At 31.6% G+C, this 16,709-nt stretch overlaps 2 protein-coding genes across 3 annotated transcripts; one reads left to right on the top strand and one right to left on the bottom strand.

Moving 5' to 3' along the window:
* Positions 1-3,977: 3,977 nt before the first annotated feature.
* On the top strand, positions 3,978-6,064 carry LOC140831027 (scarecrow-like protein 3). Of its 2 annotated transcripts, none has more exons than XM_073194711.1 (2): positions 3,978-4,336; positions 4,476-6,064. In XM_073194711.1, the coding sequence occupies exon 2, from the start codon at positions 4,545-4,547 to the stop codon at positions 5,952-5,954; it is 1,410 nt and encodes a 469-aa protein (XP_073050812.1). In that variant the 5' UTR covers positions 3,978-4,336; positions 4,476-4,544; the 3' UTR covers positions 5,955-6,064. The 2 variants fall into 2 exon arrangements, with proteins under 2 accessions (XP_073050812.1, XP_073050811.1); XM_073194710.1 differs by having other exon boundaries at positions 3,979-4,336; positions 4,494-6,064.
* Positions 6,065-16,155: 10,091 nt separating this feature from the next.
* LOC140830248 (uncharacterized) lies at positions 16,156-16,467 on the bottom strand. The gene has a single exon (XM_073193529.1). The coding sequence runs from the start codon at positions 16,465-16,467 to the stop codon at positions 16,156-16,158; it is 312 nt and encodes a 103-aa protein (XP_073049630.1).
* Between the last annotated feature and the right edge of the window lie 242 nt (positions 16,468-16,709).

The following is a 16,709-nucleotide window of genomic DNA, read 5'->3' as shown; positions in this document are numbered from 1 at the left end:
ATTTTAGTGATTGACAAAATAACATTATCAAAATATTTTCAAGAACCAGCCGTTATATTATATAATTTAGGATTTCCGGCCGTTGATACAGAGTCCATAAGCTCCAGTGTATCATTCTTTACATATGGCATATCATTTAAGTTCTGACTGGACATATTAAATGCATATCATTATTACCCAAACGTTGGTCAGAAATGAGCAAATCAATGAGAATACATTACTTCTAACCGTTCTGGAGACTACTAGTTTTAGCATGAAGAACACTACTTCACCAACTCCTGATGTGAAAGAATGTTTCCCAAAGGGACATGGTCAAAAAAATACTTTTCATAAACTATTCGAGCTAAACCAGAAAAAGCAAAGAGGACATTTATTAGATTGTATGATTTTGATAGAGACATGGTCATTCAATTGGAGACAAGTACATATGATCATTGAAAAGTTCGAAAAGTTTGTTTGATGGAACTTTTCAACAATATATACACACACACACACTTTTTCAAATTACTCATTTAGTACTTGCTTATCACAACCTATTAGATCATTCAAGGATCTTTCAGTGCTACTTCACCAACCCAAGCTGTTACAAGCTAGTGTTGGTTATTTGTTTAGTTCTCTGGGGAACCAGGGGTTCTTAAACAACCAGATTTATAAAGTGATCACCAAGATTTTCATCTTAGAGATTTGATAAGTCTTAGTTGATGTCATTTGTTACAAATAATTGTTTTTATGGAATATTTCCTAGAGTGGAAGAAGGGTGGCATAAGAGTTTTATCTCCGAACATCCATAAAAAAAATATGTTTTTTACTCGGCGTACACAAAAAATAATGACTTCAGATTCCACATTATAAAAAAAATCCATCATCTCCATCTTAAAAAAATTAAAAAAAAATACATCAACTACACTAAATAAAGTAAGTATCCTTGGTAACGAAGTCTATTTTGCTTTTCTTTGAAAACTTTTAATGCTAGTTTAAAGAAGAAAAAATCTGTAATCATATGTGAAAATATTTAAAACTATTTAAAAAGATCCACATTTTTAATTTATTAAAATTTTATATAATATAAATAATTTTGAAGAATCGTGTGCTAGCACCTTCGAAGATGTTTCAAACACTACATTCTCCAATGAGCTGCAATAGCTCGTGTTCTAAGAATGTTAACACCGATGAATTAAATCGAGTTTGGTTTTAAAACCAATCGGAAGAAACTCGAAGTAATCATTCGTGAAGAAGACTGTTATGTTAAAAAAACATTTTAACTTATGTAAACTGAATAACTGAAAGAGGGTAGATTAGTTTTCGCATTCATCAGTTCAGTTATGATGACAACTGAACTGACGGATACTCTAACTGATCCAAACAGTTTGAAAACATCGGTTAATCAGTTAAATAAACAAGATATGTTTATGGATGTTCCGAGACTTCAACTGCTCCTACGTCACCCTTTCTACCACCTCGGATATGATCCACTAAAAGACTTTGATTTATACAACTACTTGTACAAACTCACCCAACTTAGGACTTACCCACTGTCTAACTGAATTCCTAGTCTAGACTGAAGGCAGCACCTTCCAGCCAACACTTCTTTTACGTCTATGTGAGAAAGAGTACATACACAAGTTTAACGTCTTTGTGCAAGATTGTATTTGAGTAGTGGTGAGAGTGTTTGTGTGTGTGATAACTGAACAAAGATGTTCTCGCATGCTGAGGGAAATAAGCTTCTAAATTAAGCTGATATGACTGTGAACAGTTCTCTCTGGGCTGATTGCTTCTGAAAGCTGATGTGTAATGTGTGTGCCCTTTCTTTTCTCTTGTATCTGCGTTGAAGCTTCTTATCTCTGTATATTGAGTCTTCACTGATATTCTCTTTATATAGGCGTGAAAACTGATCGTACAGTAAAACTCTATTATTGTATATGTTGCATCTTGAATTCATTTCTTAGACTTTGTGTCTCGACTTTCCGACTGTCCTTCTGAAACGTTTTGTCTTTAATGCTCTGATGCAACGTCCATTATTTTCCTTTGACTGGACAATTACTTTGTACTTTTGTGTATAGTTGGAATCCACTAAAAGAGTTTGTCTTCATCTACAATTGAAAGATTCTGACTGATGCTTCGAACTAGTCAGCTGAATTGATTTACAGTTGGGCTGGTGAAATCAGTTAACTCGTCAGTTGAACTGATTTCACTCTCGTTCAGTTGAACTGTTCAGCTGGGTTTCTTCATTAGTTGAACACTCCTTCAGCTGGCCAGGCTTCTAAAATTTTCCTGCTGAACCACTTATCAACTAGACAATCAGCTAAACTATTCAATTGACGTAACAGTTAGACTGATTCAGTTTGTGCGATCAATTGGGTTTTCAGTTTGTGATGTAAACAGCTCGTGACTGATCCTATCTTCTGCACACTAAGGTAGATTATTAGCAAGAAATTAACAAGTTTTGTTAACATCAAAATCAAGATTGCGAACTTGAAAAATTCCAACAAATTTTTAGTACTTATCTCCTATCTTAATATGTGTTGTAAAATATTAAATTATTATATATAAATCTATACTTTATTAACTATTTTGCTCACAAAATGCGTGTACTAAAGTAATGGTAATTACGTCATGGATTCTTTAGTCTAATGCTAAATTTGAGAGTTGGGACCCAAAGAACCATGAGACCCTGGATTCAAATTCTACTTTTATAGGTAGTGTTCAACCCCATGGTTAAAAAAATTAAAATATTAGTAATTACTAATATATACATCATTCAGTTTTTTTATAACTAGATTGATGATCAAATTGATTCAGTTTAAAGTCCGATCATACCGAAAAACCGTTACATTATATAATATATATTATAAATATATATATAAATTGATTCAGTTTAAAGTCCGATCATACCGAAAAACCGTTACATTTATATATATATATATATATATATATATATATATATATATATATATATATATATATATATATATAAACTTAAAACTTGAATATAAGAAATAATTTTTTTCAAAGTAAATATAAAATAAAATTTTTTTTAAAAAAGAAAGTTAATAATAGATGAACCAGTCGGAGTGGTTTTTAAGCGGTTTACCGTCCAAGACCGGTTCGACCGGTTCAGACCGATTTGATCGTAAAAACGATTTATAAGATTATTTCGGATCATATCTATGACCAGCTCTCGTTCGAACTTGTCGATCCAGTTTAAAAATACCGGATCTATTCACCCAATTCACTTAATTTAATCCTTATAAATTGAGTATAATATAAAATATAGGGGTGTTCAAACTTCGGATAAATCTGAAAAAATCGAAAATCCAAACCGAAAAAACCGAACACCGAACCGAACCGAAAGCCGAATTTTGTAATTCGGATATAAATGTTAAAACCGAAGTTTATTTGGTTCGATTTGGATTATATATGTCAAAACCGAAAAAACCGAAATTTCATTAAATTAATAAATTTTTTATATTTTTATTTATATTATATATTTTGATATGATATTTAGTGAATGAAAAATCATTTTGAACAATTTTTAGTTGATTGTTGTTTGTTTAATTAATTTAGACCTTCTATTTAAATATTTTACTAACAACACATATAGAAAGTTAACATATTATATTTTACAATATATTTATATTATTAATTTAAATAATTATATCAAAACTGAAATAATCGACCGAAATAATCGAACCGTTTTGGTAAAAAATCGAACCGAAGAAAAATGATTTTGATTCGGATTATATATTTCTAAAACCGAAACCGAAAAAACCAAAATAAAAAACCGAAAACCGAACCGATCGATCAACACTCCCTAATAAAATATACCTAAATCTACATTAATAGAAAAGATGAATTTACCCAGAGACTAGCTGTCGCTGTCACATGAGACACCTTTTTCCCTCTGCATTTGAGGAGAAAATGACAAGTGATATCCTAGACACAGAATGAGAACAAATTTCAAGACAGGCCCTCTTTAACTTTATGTGTATAGAATACAAGTGAAAAGGGGCACTTGTTCACACAAATTCCTTATCCTTTCAACAAGCAAAAGGACACCAAATCCCTCACGACAAAAACTAATGTCACGTATGGTAGACAACCGGGCTATGTCGTACCAACAAAATGACAAATTTTGGCATAGATAACCAAGTTCTCCAAGATTGACTCATCTCGTAATCCTCAGCCTTAAATTGAACCATACCCTTCTCTATTTACCGGCCCTCTCTTGATAATTTGGAGAAAATCAAGTCTATCTGTGGGGATTCTCTTGAGGCTTTTTGTGGGATTTTGATGAATTGGAAAACCCAGAAAGGAAATTAGAATCTTGGTCTGGTTGGTGAGTTCTTGTGTACTGATTATGTTTTGGCATAATATATCTTTGTTCTATTTTTTCTGTGTGGTTAAGTTCTGGAATTATTGATAGATTCTTGATTGGCTTCATGTGATTTTTTTGGGAATTGTTGAAAGAGTTGTAGTTTGTTTGTAATTTCCAGGAAAAGATCTGTTATTGCTGCTGATTTCCTGGGAGTTTTAATTCAAATAATATGTTACAAGAAGATGGATCATCGTCTGTAACTTCATCACCGCTTCAAATGTTTCCTATGATGTCTTTATCACCTGGTCTTATGTCACCATATCCATGGCTTAAGGATCTGAAACCTGAAGAAAGGGGACTTTATTTAATCCATCTGTTGGTCACTTGTGCAAATCATGTGTCGACGGGAAGTTTTGAAAATGCAAACATAGCCCTTGATCAAATTTCTCATCTTGCATCGCTGGATGGTGATACTATGCAGCGGATTGCGTCTTATTTTTCAGAGGCACTTGCCGATCGGATCCTTAGAACCTGGCCTGGTGTTTATAAGGCCTTTCGCTCGACTAGAATCTCCGTTGTTTCTGAGGAAATTCTTGTGAAAAAGATGTTTTTCGAGTTCTTGCCATTTGTTAAAGTGGCTTTTGTGATCAGTAATCAAGCGATTGTCGAAGCAATGGAGGGGGAAAAGATGGTCCATGTTATCGATTTGAGTGTGACCGAACCGGCACAGTGGTGTGCCCTTATTCGAGATTTGAGTGCACGGCCAGAAGGTCCGCCTCATTTGAGGATTACTGGGATTCATCAACAAAAGGAGATGCTGGAACAGATGGCCCGTATATTAACCGAAGAGGCGGAAAAGTTAGATATACCTTTTCAATTCAACCCTATTGTTAGTAAACTAGAAAATCTTGATGTCGAAAAGTTGCCCGTCAAAACAGGGGAGGCTTTAGCTATTAGTTCAATGATGCAGTTGCATTCTCTTTTGGCCTCGGATAACGAGCTTAAGAAAAAGTCTCCCTCTACGCCTATGAATGTGATTGGTATCCACTTGCAAAGAGTAGCACAAATGAACCAAGGTACCTTAGGTGAATTGCTGGAGAAAGATATGGTTAATGGATATAGTCCAAGTACCGACTCATCCTCGTCCTCACCTATATCTTCAACTGGTTCATCAAATATCGACACTTTGCTTAATGCCATATGGGGTCTTTCTCCGAAAGTTTTGGTGGTGACAGAACAAGATTCAGATCACAATGGGAAATCCCTCATGGAAAGGTTGTCTGAGTCTTTATACTTCTATGCTGCACTGTTCGATTGCTTGGAGTCGGCTTTACCTAGAGCATCTTTGGAGAGATTAAGGATGGAAAAGATGTTAGGCGAGGAGATTAAGAATGTTATAGCGTGCGAGGGTATGGAGAGAAAAGAAAGACATGAAAAGCGCGAGAAATGGAATCAAAGATTTGAACATGGTGGTTTTGCCAGTGTTCCTTTGAGCTATTACGCGATGCTGCAAGCGAAAAAATTGCTGCAAAGTTATCGTTGCGACGGCTATAAGATCAAAGAAGAAAATGGGAGCGTTGTGATCTGCTGGCAGGATCGACCCCTTCTCTCCGTATCGGCTTGGAGGTTTAAGAGGTGAAATCTTGATAGATCCGCTCCGTGTTTTTGAAGTTTGTAGAGGAGATACTTGATCCTGCAGATGTAAAAATCTTTACTGTTCCACTTTAATATCAACTCTTTGTTCGTTTCTGTGTTTGAAATGTTTAATTTGCGATCAACTCAATGTTATAGGATGTAAATTTACCCTCGTAGGTCTTTTGTGAGACGGTCTTACGAATCTTTGTCTGTGAGACAGGGCAACTCTATCGATATTCACAATAAAAAGTAATACTCTTAGCATAAAAAAGTAATTTTTTTCATAGATGACCCAAATAAGAGATCGGTCTTACAAAATACAACCCAAAAAAAAATTGATTTAATGTATTTATTTTGAATACATAACTTGAATTTTACCGGTAGAAGTTTATTTTCATTTGAGGTGAGATGATTCCCTTACATTATCTTAGGGGGTGTATTATATATCTTGTTTGTTGACGGTTATGAAATAACAGATTTTTCTAAAGATTTTTGAGATTTATTTTACATTACTTTTACTTATATTTGTAAATTTTTTCATAAAATTTCTTAGATTTTATAATTTATTATTGCAATGTTTTTGAACTTAGTTCAACAAGAATACTTTTTATTTATTTAAAATATTTTTATTTATCAATATAAATATTTATAGTTATTTAATTTAAAAAAAATAATAAATAAAGCAGTACTAAATTTATTATAATTAAATTTAATTATTCAAATTAATTCAACATGTTTATTTATTTAATTAATAATTTTAAAAAATACATAACAATGATTTTAAATATTAATAAACAAGCAAACTTAAATTCATTTAAAGAAATTTTGTATAAAAATATATCAATTTTTTTAAGAATATTTCTAACAAAAAAATAAACAAAATAATTATTTATGCTTAAAAATAAATAATAATTATGATAAAATATTTACAATTATGGAACACAAATACAAAGAAAAACATATGGAAGAAAAAATAATGAAAAATTAGTGTTTTTATTTATATTATTTTTAATATAAATGAAAGTAAGTACGTGAGTTTGACAGATTTCTCAATTAAATGTTCCATCAAATTTTTAGATTAAATCAAAAACATTTTTTAATATTTTATAGTTGTAACTTAGCTTTAATTAGGGGTGGGCGCGGGTCGGGTTTTCGGATTCGGGTACCCGAAATTTCGGGTACCCGACAAGTCGGGTAGTAAAATTTACTACCCGACACCAACCCGATTATGTCGGGTACCCGAATTTCGGGTACCCGAAATTTTCGGGTATTTTCGGGTACCCGGCAGTCGGGTACCCGAAAAAAAAAAAACATTTTTTTAAGATTTTTTTTAAATTTTTTTTTTGAAAAATTATAATTATTTTTCACATTTCACAAAAAATCATGTCATTATATCGACTTATGACTAGTCATTATATCATATTATGGCTAGAAAATGAAAAACACATGTATTTTTCATATTTAACAAACCCATAAAAAAAAGTAAAAAAAAAAAAACAAAACTAATTCGGATACCCGATACCCGATCGGGTATCGGTAAAATACCCGAACCCGAACCCGAAATTTATTTTCGGGTATCGGGTACCCGACGAACCCGTTTTTTTAAAAAATACCCGACCCGATCGGGTTTTACCCGGTCGGGTCGGGTCGGGTACCCGATACCCGAAGAAAAACGCCCACCCCTAGCTTTAATTATTATAATTAATAAATTAAGAGATTTATTAATTAAATGTTCAATCATAAAAATGAGTACGTGTGTATTTATCTTATTTTATGTGATATTAGATCACTTGTTATTTATATGTTCATTATGGCATTGTATTTCACTATTTTGAGCCTTATATTTATTGCTACTCGATTCTTGTTTTATAATAAATACTCTTGGCACACGTTGCTATTATTTCACCATAAATCGGATCGGACCAACAAGTTCGAATCAAGAATTAGTCATGGGTCAAGTCCGGAACAATTTTATAACGGTCAAATCAGTCAAAAATCGGTCCTACTGATTTACTCATTTTTAATTATTTTTTTAACGTTTGATTTTAAAAAAAAAAAATTAAAAATTATTTTTATATTTTAAATATATATATGTTTATATTTTAAAATTGGATATTATTTATATACATGTTTAAGATCTTTATAATTTAAATATATTACATAATTATTTAGTATAATATAACGGTTTTGTGGTCTGACCGGTTGAACTGTTTTTTAAGTAAAATATTTCATACCGAAATATGCAAGTTCAATAATGATATTGCTAAACAATTCATCAAACTCATTTAGAGTTTCGTCGAGTTTCATTTTTTGGTATTATCGAACTTTTGGATAGCAATAGTTAGTTTGTTCTCTTTGGTCTAGTCATTGCCCTCACAGAGTTGGATCAGCTCTTTCCAAATCTTTTTGGCTAAAAAACAAGTCTTGATTTTGCTGAACATGTTTTTTTTCCTGAGTGATAGCTACAAATAATGATCAAGTTAAAAAAGACTGATAATGGTTGGATTATCCTTTATAATCCATGGGTTTTGTTGAAATATGATTTTTATATTAATGCAGAGCTATGTGATAGAGTAGGCGCCCTACAAGTCAAGTGTCGACTGGTGTGTTTTATTGATTTTTTGTAAGAGTGGGTCTCATGTGAGACCGTCTCACGGATCCTAATCTGTGAGACGGGTCAACCCTACCCATATTCACAATAAAAAAAGTAATACTTTTAGCATAAAAAATAATATCTTTTCATTGATGACCCAAATAAGAAATCCGTCTCACAAATACGACTCGTGAGACCGTCTCACACAAGTTTTTGCCTTTTTGTAAAGTCGGTTTTTATTTTAATATAATTTATATTTTTTGACAAACAACTTTATCTACATTAATGAATGTTACATAGATAAATAATACCTTGAGCAAATATCTCGTAGGAATAATATAATATATTGCCAAGAAAAACTATCAAAATGGTTTATCAAATTAGCTTTCTTATGCCCTTATACAAATAATATGACCGTTATAAGACCATAATTAATCATGGAGTTGGTCTCCTGTGAGACCGTCTCACGGATACTAATCTGTTAGACGGGTCAACCCTACTCATATTCACAATAAAAAGTAATACTCTTAGCATAAAAAATTATACTTTTTCATGGATAACCCAAATAAGAGATCCGTCTCACAAATTCGACCCGTAAGACCGTCTCACACAAGTTTTTGCCTTAATCATGCCCATATAATAATAGTGATTTAATGATGATGATGATTATCAAATTTTTTGCATCATTATTATTTTAACTTGTTTAATGAAAATATAATTTAGTTTTTAAAATTACTTTTATATAATTAATTTTCGTTTATTTTCATATCAATCATAGAAATGAAATAGACATATTATTATATTCTAAGGTTAATTTAATTCTTACCTTATTACATTTCATTGTACCAATAATAGCCTAAATCACATGCATGGATTTGGGAGAAAATGAAGGTTGTGGTTTGAGAGTAAAATACAGATCAGATATTAAAAACGGCTTATATTTGAATGATATGATAATCAGAGGATGTGTAATCAAATTATAAATAATTATAATATAGAGATAAATAATATACCGATAAATTATAAAAATTTTGATATGATTTTAACTAGATGTAATAATTTTTTGTGATGACCGAAATAACATTTCTTTCATTTTTTTTCCTTATTTTCCCCTTTCGAAAATCGAATTTTAATTCCAAAAAAAAAAAATTTATAATTTGGATATCTTTCCAAAATATTTCCCAAAATAAAATCATTTTTTATTACTATTTTAGCAAATATTTTATCAATCATTATTTTTTTATGTATGATAAATACTAATTTAATTTTTAACCACCTTTGTTTTTGATAAATAATATTACGATTAAAAAAAAATTATGATATTTTAAAATAAAAAGAATTTGTTTAATGACAAAAGTGTGTCAGAATGATATGATTTGTTGTTTTCTTCTTTCGAAAGAGACGAGGTTGATGAAATAAATGTGCAAAACATGATGTGATTACTTGTGAATAAAAATAAAAAAAAAGTATGTCTCTTTTGAGATGGTCTCACGAATATTTATCGGTGAGATGTGTCAATCATACTGATATTCACAATAAAAAATAAAAGTCTTACTTAAAAAATAATATTTTTTTATTGATGACCCAAATAAAACATCATTCTCACAAATTACAACTCGTGAGACCGTCTCACATAAGATTTTACCCAATAAAAAAATGAAAAATAATATCTACATTTTCAGGCCAATTTATTTATCAAGGGCCCAAAAATAGGAACCAAACTTGTGCTAAATGTTGGGGATAGTGCCCTTAAAAAATAGAAATAAGATTTTTTATTTTTTTTATTTTTATTAATGAAAGCGACATTTACCATTGAACATGTTTGCATGAAAATATTATTGTCATGATTATCGTAGCAAAATCCCTAGTTTATTGGATGTAATCATAATTTTAGTATATATAAGAGTTATATATACAAGAGGATTAAAATTATGGATTATAAACTTAAATTAAGTCGGTGATGAATTAATTAAAGTATAGATCTTTAATTAAAGCATCAGTAATGTGGTTCATGAACATTATGAATGTGATCATCTTATCTGGATCGTCCATGTTGGGACATCTAGATGGGGGCATTTATATATAATGTGATTATATACGACTTGGACCGATTTAATTAGTCATTTCATAATAAATTATGTTGTTACTATGAAATTCAAATTAAATCATAAAGATGATCATATATGGACAAATCTTAATCCTGAAGTGATTATAAACTCCTGTTCATTTTAATATGACTCTTAATTTGCTTGTTTAATTTTTTGCGATTGCTCATTCTTAATACTTGCATCTTAGATTTATATTTGAAATGAATGGCTGGGAATATGAATTCAAAGACATGGAAAACATTCCTTCTTGCGAGAAGTAGAAAGACGATTCCCTCATTTGTTAATTCTGGAACTGAGTGATGGCCCAACTAATTTATAATCAAGTTATAAATTGAACCACGCATTAGCGAATTAATGGTAAATGAGGATAAGAAGTAATTGAAGAGGTAAATGAAAAATTTTTAGCTTCAGTTACAAATTGTCTATGGAAGATTAATCCATATGTAATGATTATATAAATGGACTACTAAATTTTGTAGAGTAAAATATTTCATAATGAAAAAGAGTGCAATTCCATAATTTTAGTGGGGTAATTATGAAATTAATAAATTAGATAAATTAATTAAAGAGTTTAATTAGTTATCCAATTTATTGGAGCTTCTAATTATAGGTCCATGATCTCCGATACACCTTTCTAAATTAATGACGAGCTAGATATGTAATTTAGAAATCACATGGAAATTGTTTCCATAACTTCAAATACTTGGAGATAAATATAATTAATTATGATATATTAATTATGTTAAATTATGATTATTAGATAATTATAGATTTGGATTATTATGATAATATTAAAAAGATGTTGATAATATCTTTAATTTATTGTGAATAAGATTTAGATATTATTTGCCATCTGAAAATATGTTAGAATAAAATTTTAATTTATTTTGATAAGATCTTAGAAATCTTATTTAATATATTTGATTTATTGTGAATAAAATTTAGATATTATATCTAAATAAGTTTTAATTTATTTTGATAAAATCCTAGAAATTCTATTTAATATCTTTAATTTATTGTGAATAAAATTTAGATATTATTTAACATCTAAATAAATTAGAATGAAATTCTAATTTATTTTGATAAGATTTTAGAAATCTTATGACTTTCAAAAATAGTTTTAAAAGGCATAAAATATAATATTCAAACCAAATCAAATCTTGGCACTATCCTAGATGATATGGTCGATTCTTGGAGTCCCAATTGCAATTAGATTTGGACTCTAGGTTTTCAATTAATATAAATAGGATCCTAGGCTCTCTCTTGAGAGAACAACTTTTTCTCTACCTTTTTCATGAGTTGAAAATAAAGTAGAGGACAAAATAAAATTTGATTTCTAGCATTTGCGGCTTCTGAGTGCCCACGCACTCCCGTCGATAGGAAGGATCGAATTGGAAGGCTGTGGTTTCTACGCATATTGAATTTACAAAAAGGAGAAAAACTACAAGAGGTTAGTCTTCTAGTAAATAGTTATGTTTAAATTCATCAGTAATTGATATTCATATTTTCGATTATAATTTATGAAATTATGTAATCGCTTCCGTTGTATTTCGATTTGATCGAAAATAAATTTTTTAATCAGTTTTTCTTCAGAGACTATAAATAAATTCTAACAAATGGTATCAAAACTATCGTAATTTTTTGTTAAATAAAAAAATTTCAAAACTAAATTTTTAGAAATGAATCGTAGCCTACGTAAGGAGTTGGGTCGTTCATTTTGATCTGGCCCAGTTGAGAACAGGGCCAGTCCAAATTATTCTTTCGGCCCATATATATTGTATTTATGGGTTTTGTTTTTGCAGACCCAATTATATTTTATTATGTTCAGCCCAATTTATCTTGATTCATAAAAAAAAAAATTGTTTTGCGTAAAATATTGATTTTACTATTAGTTGATTTATAAAATTAATTTGTAATTGAATAAAATTGTTTTATTTGATTTGTTAATTTTATTTTTCAACTAAAAATGCGATTAGAAGACACGATTGATTGAATATCATGAATTTTAATAATATCCCACTCTTATTTTTATATGCCACATATCTTGTTTTAAATAAGATTAAATTGTTGTTATGTTTATTATATGATAATCTGCATATATTTATATTAGAGGTCGATAAATTAATCTGACGCAATGTTTAAATTTAATTTACATGTCATGCATCATGTTTAAATTGGATTTAAATATTATGATATTCATTTTGTTGCACATATCAATTAAGAGAGACCGACCAATAAGATTGGACTTTTAATAATTAAATCATAAGATGCTTTAATTAAATAATTAAAAGTTTGAGAAACTTTAATTATTATATAATAATGAGTGTGAGAAGGATATATGACAATAAATCCTACAGCCTCCATTATTAACAAAAGCAACGTGAGGTTTAAAATGGCGCCTAGTAGGAAGGTTTTCATTTAAATCAAAATGCAAGGCTTAGTTTCCGAAATGATATGATTTTATAGTATGATTCATAATTTACCTACCCTAAGGAGGCAATTATGGATCGTATTTTAAATTCTAAAATAATGGGTCACACTCATAAGGATGCAATTAAATAGTTTAAATGCATCTAGGTTAAATTAAAAGGTAACTAATAATAAAAGTGAAGATATGAGATATCTTAGTGTTTTATTTATTAATAGAGATAGTCTCGATTTATTCATCATTTAGTTCGTCCGACCCTAAGGCAGCTTATTAAATGTGAGATTAAATTTCCTTGGAATTGGTAGAATAAATAATAATGTATCATGCATCATATTTATGATCTTAAATTGATTAATTATCTATGATATTTGTTCAATTTATTTAAATGCCGTTTTATACATTAATTTCAGCAATCATGTCTACTAGTTTGTTCTTGCTTTACTTAATGAAAAGTTGACTGGAGAAAACTTTTTGAAATGGAAGAGTAATATTAACATTGCCCTAGTCTGTGAGAACCTCAAATTTGTCTTGACGGATGTGTGTCCTCCCGAGCCCCCTATGAATGCTTCTCGTAGTGTACGTGAAATATATGATCGATGGATTGCGGCAAACAATAAAGCCAAGGGCTAAATGTTAGCCGGAATGAACGATGTGCTTAGACTTAACCACGAGCATGTAGAGAATGCTTATGAGATAATGGATTCTCTGCAAGCTATGTCTGGTCAGCAATCTAGTCAATCTAAGCATGAGGGCCATTAAGAATGCCATGAATGCTAAGATGAAGAAATGACAATCGGTTGGAGCACATGTTTTGAACATGGTTAACTACTTCACAGAAGCTGAGACTCATGGTGCGACCATAGATGATGGCACACAAGTGAGCATGATTTTGGAATCAATGCCACCGACTTTCCTGCAATTCAAGAGCAACTATGTCATGAACAAGATTGATTATAACATGACACAATTGCTCAACGAGTTGCAAACCTTTGAGGTCATTTCCATTGGAAAAGTCCAAGAAGGTGAGGCAAATGTTGTCAAGGATAAGTCACCTTCCTCCGAAGCTAGTTTGAAAAGGAAAAATAAGGGGAAAGGAAAGGGAGCTCCTAAGAAGCAAAAGAATTGGAATGGTTCCAATGACAAAAAGAAGGGTGACACTGCAAAGCCCAAAGGAAATTGTTTTCAATGTGGGGTCATTGAAAAAGAAACTGTCCCAAGTATCTCGCTGACCTAAAAGAGAAGAAGAAAGGTAAATATGATTTACTTGTTCTAGAATCTTGTTTAGTAACCATTGATTCTTCTATATGGATAGTTGATTCGGGCGTTACTAATCACATTTGTTGTTCTCTGCAGCTACTTAGTTCTTATGAAGAGCTTGCCGATGGGTCCTTCACAATGAGAGTTGGCAATGGTTCAGTAGTTTCGGCAAGAGAAGTGGGAGTTATTAAACTTAGATTTAATGATAGACATTTGGTTTTGAACAATGTTTATTTTATTCCTAGTTTTATCTCATGAATATCTTGACGATAGCAGAAGGGTGGTCTTACGACCCTTCCATTGCATCGAGGTGGCATGATATCTTGACTTGGTTCAGTGGTATCTCTAATGGTTTCCTTGACAACTTTATTTGGACGTCCAATGATCTCATCATTGAGTAACTCCTCGAGTACAATCTTACTTCGAGGCTTGAAGTTAGTCATGAAATCATCTTCGAGAAAGATGGCATTTGTCGGTACAATTACCTTCTTATCTTGAGGATAATAAAACCAACCTCCTCTCGTTCCCTTGGCGTATCCCACGAACAAACACACTTTTGAACGTGGATACAATTTCTCAGTCTTTCCTTCCAACACATGTGCTGGGCATCCCCATATGCGAAAGTGAGATAAACTAGGTTTTTTTCCTATTCCACAACTCTAGAGGTGTTTTATGGATTAACTTTGATGGCACTGCATTCAAAATGTAAGTGGCCGTCTCTATTGCATAACCCCAAAAGTGTGATTTCTCCTTTCAGCAACATCATTTTGCTGAGGTGTACTAGGTGCAGTGAGTTGGTATAAAATACCATGCTCTAGCAAATAATCTTTGAACTCGGCATCAAGATACTCGCCGCCTCGATCTGATCGAAGACACTTTAAAGATTTACCTAGTTGTCTTTTGGCTTCCGCATGAAATTCTTTGAACTTTCCAAAAGTCTTGGATTCTCTATGCATGAGATAAATATATCCATACATTGAGTAATCATCAATAAAAGTGACGAAATACTCATATCCATCTCTAGCTTGTGTAGTCATAGGACCACATACATCACTATGTATAAGCTCTAGTGGTTCTTTGGCCCTATTGTCCTTTGCAGACAAAGGTATCTTACTCATTTTTCCTTCTAAACAAGATTCACAAACAGGAAGAGTGCCACACATAGCTCTCTTAAAGGACCATCCTTTACAAGTCTCTTTAATCTTTCTAAGGATATATACCCCAACGTTAGGTGACATAGATATGTTTTATCTTCATGAGATAAACCCAGGAATAAAATAAACATTGTTCAAAACCAAATGTGTATCATTAAATCTAAGTTTAATAACTCCCACTTCTCTTGCCGAAACTACTGCACCATTGCCAACTCTCATTGTGAAGGACCCATCGGCAAACTCTTCATAAGAACTAAGTAGCTGCAGAGAACAACAAACATGATTAGTAGCGTCCGAATCAACTATCCATATAGAAGAATCAATGGTTACTAAACAAGATTCCAGAACAAGTAAATCATATTTACCTTTCTTCTTCTCTTTTAGGTCAGCGAGATACTTGGGACAGTTTCTTTTTAATGATCATCGATCCCACAGTGAAAACATTTTCCTTTGGGCTTTGCAGTGTCACCCTTGTTTTTGTCATTGGAACCATTCCACTTCTTTTGCTTTTTAGGAGCTCCCTTTCTTTTCCCATTATTTTTCCTTTTCAAACTAGCTTTGGAGGAAGGTGACTTATCCTTGACAACATTTGCCTCACCTTCTTGTATTTTTCCAATGGAAATAGCCTCAAAGGTTTGCAACTCGTTGAGCAATTGTTTCATGTTCTAATCAAGCTTGTTCATGACATAGTTGATCTTGAATTGCAGGAAAGTTGGTGGCATTGATTCCAGAATCATGCTCACTTGTGTGCCATCATCTATGGTCGCACCATGAGTCTCAGCTTCTGTGAAGTAGTTAACCATGTTCAAAACATGTGCTCCAACCGATTGGCATTTCTTCATCTTAGCATTCATGACATTCTTAATGGCCTCATGCTTAGATTGACTAGATTGCTGACCAAACATAGCTTGCAGAAAATCCATTATCTCATAAGCATTCTCTACATGCTCGTGCTTAAGTCTAAGCACATCGTTCATTCCGGCTAACATGTAGCCCTTGGCTTTATTGTTTGCCGCAATCCATCGATCATATATTTAACGTACACTACGAGAAACATTCATAGGGGGCTCGGGAGGACACACATCCGTCAAGACAAATTTGAGGTTCTCACAGACTAGGGCAATGTTAATATTACTCTTCCATTTCAAAAAGTTTTCTCCAGTCAACTTTTCATTAAGTAAAGCAAGAACAAACTAGTAGACATGATTGCTGAAATTAA

This window comes from Primulina eburnea, chromosome 4, assembly GCF_022965805.1.
Source record: "Primulina eburnea isolate SZY01 chromosome 4, ASM2296580v1, whole genome shotgun sequence".
In the NCBI taxonomy this organism is placed as follows: domain Eukaryota; kingdom Viridiplantae; phylum Streptophyta; class Magnoliopsida; order Lamiales; family Gesneriaceae; genus Primulina; species Primulina eburnea.
Note: the sequence above shows the minus strand (reverse complement) of the source record. Positions and strands in the feature narration are given on the sequence as shown.

Excerpts from the sequence above, each read along its gene's own strand:
- LOC140831027 (XM_073194711.1), top strand. The coding sequence starts at position 4,545 with ATGTTACAAGAAGATGGATCATCGTCTGTAACTTCATCACCGCTTCAA.
- LOC140830248 (XM_073193529.1), bottom strand. The coding sequence starts at position 16,467 with ATGAACGATGTGCTTAGACTTAAGCACGAGCATGTAGAGAATGCTTAT.